The 6,000-nt window shown below is 47.8% G+C and overlaps 1 protein-coding gene across 1 annotated transcript; it reads left to right on the forward strand.

The window, feature by feature from the left end:
- The first annotated feature begins 12 nt into the window (after window positions 1–12).
- On the forward strand, window positions 13–1,776 carry LOC132414558 (disintegrin and metalloproteinase domain-containing protein 29-like). The gene is given in 2 exon segments (XM_059997210.1): window positions 13–1,175; window positions 1,177–1,776. Coding segments are annotated over 2 exon segments (1,659 nt in total). The 3' UTR covers window positions 1,673–1,776.
- The last annotated feature ends 4,224 nt before the right edge of the window (window positions 1,777–6,000 follow it).

The following is a 6,000-nucleotide window of genomic DNA, read 5'->3' on the forward strand; positions in this document are numbered from 1 at the left end:
CACGTTATCCACATGCGGCGCAAGAAATTATTTTGGCCCAGACACCTGCTGCTGATGACTCTGGATGACCAAGGAGCCTTGCAGATGGACTACCCCTTCGTCCCTTCAGATTGTCACTACCTCGGCTACCTGGAGGAGATTCCTTTTTCCATGGTCACCGTGGACACGTGGTATGGGGGTCTTGAAGGTATTAAGAAGTTGGATGACCTTGCGTATGAAATCAAACCCCTCAAGGATTCGGAAAGGTTTGAACATGTGGTTTCTCAGATAGTGGCAGATGCCGGTGCAACAGGACCTGCATATGGACCGGGACACAAGGAGGATAGACACCCACCGTCCCCTGAAGCAGATGTCAGTGTAGCCCCCAGGAGTGGTGCTAGGGTGTTTGCAGCACATAAGGGAATCATGAAAGGTTTTGTTCAATATTCTAATTCAATGTATCGCTTATACAACAGTGTGTCTAAGTGTGTGGAAACCCTGGTACGTATGTGTAGTATAGTGGACTCCTTTCAACAGGGTCTTGCTGTCAGGTTCTATCTAGTCGCAGTGGCACTATTTAATGAAAGAGATCCAACTGTCATGAATGACTATAGAGCACCAGGTGGTGCATACGCTCGTTATCACGCAAAGAATTTCAGACGAGTCATAGAAAGCGCTTCATCCTTGATGGTAATCCGTGATGGACCACGGCCAGGCCAGTTTGAGCCAGAGACCTATCCCGTGTGTAACACCAGTCGTAGCCTGCTCTTCGTTGGTTATCTAGGCAGACATTATTTAATGTTAGCTATTGTGTCAACTCAACTCATTGGGAGAAGTTTTGGTCTGTGGTATGACGGTGACAACTGCTATTGCATGCGAAGGACCACCTGCCTTATGGCAAAATACCCAGGCTTGACAGATGCCTTCAGTGACTGCTCCATCGGGCACTGGTGGAACATAGTAGCGATACGGGGCAGTTGTATATTTAACACGACGGTGAGCGATTTTAATGAAAGCCTGATAAAGACGCGTTGTGGAAACTATATAGTAGAGGACTGGGAGCAGTGTGACTGTGGCCCCTTCAAGCAGTGTTATAGCAACAAAGGCTGCGAGTATGACTGTATGTTGGTGGAAGGGGCTACTTGTAATGAAGGACTATGCTGTACAGACTGTATCTACTCTGAACCTGGGACACTGCAGACCAATCCAAAATACATGTGATCTTCCAGAGTACTGTTTTGGAACAACCAGTCAATGCCCCGAAGACTTTTATATGCAGGGTGGAACGCCCTGTACCGAAGAAGGCTACTGCTATCATGGAAACTGCACTGACCGCACCATGCACTGCAGAGAAATCTTTGGAAGACACGCTACTAACGCTCATGATGTCTGCTGTACAATAAATCGAAAAGCCAATCGAGTTGGACACTGCACAAGAAATGATAGGGTGTTGAACCATGCTGCTTGTGGAGAAGCAGACATAAAATGTGGAAGGCTGCAGTGTAGCAATGTCACTCATGTTCCCCGGTTGCAGGAACATGTTTCATTCCATCAGTCAGAGATCTCAGGGGTCTGGTGTTGGGGAGTAGGCCGTCACTATTCCCCAGAAACAACTGATGTTGGTCATGTGAGAAGTGGTACCCCTGTGCTCCTGAGAGGTTCTGTCTCAATAGCACCTACAGTGCTCGTATAGATGCAATAACTTATGACTGTCCCCCTAAGAAATGCAATCATAGAGGAATTTGCAACAATAGAAGGAATTGCCATTGCCACGTAGGCTGGGAGCCTCCACTGTGCTTAAAGAGAGGTCCTGGAGGGAGCATGGACAGCGGACCCAGTTCAAGGAGAATTCGCTCAGCAGAAACAAGCCAAGCCTCGATCCTATATTTGAAACTGGTCTTTGGTCGCATTTATGCCTTCATAGCTGCACTCCTCTTTGGTGTGGCCACCAGTGTTAAAAATGTCAAGACCTCCAGAGTTAAGGAAGTGTAGTAGGTGATAAATAAATTATAAACCAGCCTCCCGACCCCTGTACAACCATTGGTAATGTAGAAGTAATATCAATATATATGATGAAATCAGTAATAAGATGGCAAAGATGAATACCATGTTCTTGAAGTCTGCAGGAGAGGACGGCAGGTTTCTGGACATCAGGGGCGGTCGAGAGGCATCGATGTTCTCACATCAGGTCTCTTTGATAGGTTGCTGATCAGCACTCCGAAATAAATCTTGAAAAACCACTTGTTGGTGCCCTTTAATATTTTGTAAACTCTAAGAGAGCAAATTGAGCCTGAGACTTTGGCCCGGAGAGGGACCTGAGTCAGCAGCTGGGTCTTGACCTGAGTTCACTGGTCCCAGTAATAACAAAAATTTTCATGGGCTTCTTTCGGGGCAGCTTCATGACATTTCTCCAAATCAGTGCTCTTGAACACTGGGGTTTTCCGCTTCCTCTATTTACTCTCTTCTTCTCTAAACCCAAAGTGGGTTCAGGGTAATAGAGGGCCCCTCCCAACCAGCACTGTCTGTCTCCTTCTGGGGTGGCTGTGGTCTGTGGGGTGAGAGTGATGTGGGCTCCATTCCCACCAAGCATAAACTAGGACACTCTGGAGAGCATATTTCCCAAGGTGGGACACGGAGATCAGAAGGCTGAATGTAGCATTCACTGAAATTCCAGCAGAAAGTTAGGTAGAAATGCCTATCAGTTACTGTGGCATTCAGAGGGAGTCCTGTGAATGTTAATCCTTCCCTTCCTTCTTGCACCTACATTTCAGTGCGCTTTCAGTGAATGTATGCTGAGGAATTCCTGATGAATAACAGACACTAGTCTTTTTTATTTTATTTTTTATTTAACATTTTTGCTGGGGTATAATTGCTTCACAATGGTGTGTTAGTTTCTGCTGTATAACAAAGTGAATCAGCTATACGTATACATATATCCCCATATCCCCTCCTCCCTCTTGCGTCTCCCTCCCACTCTCCCTATCCCACCCTTCTAGGTGGTCACAAAGCACCGAGCTGATCTCCCTGTGCTGTGCGGCTGCTTCCCACTAGCTATCTATTTTACATTTGGTAGTGTATATATATATATATATATATATATATATATATAAGTCCATGCCACTCTCTCACTTCATCCCAGCTTACCCTTCCCCCTCCCCGTGTCCTCAAGTCCATTCTCTACGTCTGCATCTTTATTCCTGTCCTGCCCCTAGGTTCTTCAGAACGTTTTTTTTTTTTTTTTTAGATTCCATATATGTGTGTTAGCATATGGTATTTGTTTTTCTCTTTCTGACTTACTTCACTCTGTATGACAGACTTTAGGTCCATCCACCTCACTACAAATAACTCTGTGGCCTTGCTGTCCTCTCTTAGGGACTGTGGCATCGTCTCCATAGAAGGAGGTGGGTCAGCTTGAAGCCCGGTTCCCTCTTCCACACGTTTCTTCTTTCTCTCCCAGCGATGGTGCCGGCCGAGCTGTGCCAGAGCAACCAAGGCAAAAGGGTCGTGCACAGAATGACTGAGAACTCTGACCAGGTGCCGTGGGCTCCTCAGAGGCAGTGACCCAGGACTGAGGCCCCAGAGTCTCCTTCTGAGTGTTGTGGCCCCGGTGCCCCTCTCACGGGAGTTGCTGTCAGGCTTGATGGTTGAAGCAGCCATGGTATCGATACCTCACTGGTAGAAACTATTCCTTTTCTTCCTTGGGAGAAGCAGGTCTCCTTCTACTTTGTTGGGGAGACCACCTTTTTAATAAAGAATAATGATAAGCTGTAAGTACATATTAAGGATTAGGTTATATACAAGTAAAAGATAATCATAAAGATCAAGAAACAGAACCTGATGAGTGGACACCCAGGAGTGCCCTTCCCTCGTCCCAGCCTCCCCCCCGCCGTGAGGTAGCTGCTCTCCCGATGTAGTGTCAGTGACTTGTCCTCATAGCTTACGCCCAAGCACGCGTCCCTAAACAACGCAGCCCAGCTTTGCCTAGTTCCAAAGTCCGTAAGTGGGTGGACCGTGCTCGCTGCTTTATTGCTGTTCATGGCTCAGCATTGTGTCCATGAGATTCTTTCATCTTGTGAATATAGTTTTTTAAAAAATAATTTTTATAGTTTTACTACCTTTAAACACAATGTACTCCATTGCTGTGGAATATTCCTTCCTAGGAGCGTGCATGGTTTATTTCTGCATCCGCCTGTGATGGCCTTCAGGTTCTCTCAGGTTTGGCTCCTGTGGCTGCAGAGTCCTTGTCTGTGTGTCCTGGTGCAGGGCTGGGGGGTTTGTGTTCAGCTGGGAGGAACACTGTGGGTCTGTGTGCACGGAGTGTGCTCTCTGAGGCCAGATTGTTTCAGAAGTGGTTGCACCGCCCGCTGCGCACCAGGCTTTCCATTGCTCCACGTCCTGCTGATATTTGATCCTGTGTCTTCATGTCTGCCATTCCGGTAGGTGTGTGCACAGTCGTTTTCTTATGGTTTTAATCCCTCGGTTGTTAGTGAAGTTGTGCATCTTGTCGCATTCATGGACTATTTCCTGTTGTTTTTTAAAATGTTTTAAAAATTGTGGTCAGATACACGTAACATAAAATTTACTGTCTTAACCATTTTTAAGTGCACATTTCAGGGTCATGAAGTAATTCGCACTGTTGTGCAACCCTGACCGCCGTCCTCCTCCAGAACTTTCTCATCTTGCAAAACTGAAACAGTCCCCGTTAAACACTCACTCCCCATGGTCCCTCCCTCAGCCCCTGGCACCCACCACCCTACTTTCTGTCTCTATGTTTCCGACTGCTCTAGGGCCCTTGTATGAGTGGATCAAGCACTGTTTGTTTTTTTGTGTCTAGCTTACATCACTGAGCATAATGCCCTCAAGGTTCATCCCTGCTGCAGCCTGTGTCAGAATTGCCTTCCTTTTTAGGCTGAATAACGTTCCCTTTTATGGATGGACCATGTTTTGCTTCTCCATTCGTCCGTTAATGGACACATGTAATATCTACGTTCATTTCTCATGTTTTATAATATTTGTGGAGTAACGTCGGAAAGTCCTATGAACCAAAAGTCATTTGCCATTAACTTTTTTCTTAAACTTTTTATCGTGAAAAACATCAAAGCTAAGAAAAAGGGAAGAATACATGTCAGCCTCACTTGTGTTCAGGAACTAATGCTTTACGAATTCACGTTATTCCCTGTGTGTGCGCTATGCGTGTGCATGTGCCTGTTTGCATACATGTGCATAGGTACGTGCACTTGCACACGTTAGTGTGTGCATGGGCATATGCGTGCGTGTGTGTTCATATGCTAGCGTGTGAATATATTTGTGCTGTGCGCCTGCATGTGTGTGTGCTGTGCTTCCTGTGCGCACACTGTGTGTTTGCTGGAACCACTTGCAAGTTGGTTGCAGACTGAATTGTGCCCCAGATATGTCCGCACTCACCTGCTCTAACAATCCTGTGTGGCCACGCAAAGGTCACAGATCTCAGGGGTTTAAATGGATGGAGCAGGATGTCCTGACACAGAGTCTGTCTTCCAATGACTGTCACTGTCTCAGTAACATCCTTCACACCTTCTTTAAGCCCCATTCAGGGTCCAGTTTAGACCCCCATCACAGTCTGTCACCTGCCCCAGGTCCCCTAAAGCTACAATGTCACAGTTGGAGAGCCCGGCCAGGGCCTGGGGTGTCCCTCCTGTTGGCCTAGCCTCCAGGCCCTGCACTTGGCTCCTGTGTTCCCATCTCTCAGCCGGGCCCCGACTTGGTTGGGGCCGCCACCTCTTTCCTCACAGGGTCCCATCGCCCAGTCAAGGGGGTTCATTCTCGCCAACTCAGCATCAGGAGGGGGGTGACTGCCCCCACTGGGTCTCCTTCATGTGAGACCCTGTGCTTTTGAAAGAGCAGGTGCCCTGCCCTCGGGGGTGGGGGGTTGGGGGGTGACATGCGGCCCACGATGGGCAGACGGGTCCCCGGGTGGGGCGAGCCAGTGTGCAAGGAGTTCTGCGGTGGGTTCTCCTCTCCAAAGGCTTCTGTGCCCCTACC

The sequence above is a fragment of the Delphinus delphis genome, chromosome 19, assembly GCF_949987515.2.
Source record: "Delphinus delphis chromosome 19, mDelDel1.2, whole genome shotgun sequence".
NCBI lineage: Eukaryota > Metazoa > Chordata > Mammalia > Artiodactyla > Delphinidae > Delphinus > Delphinus delphis.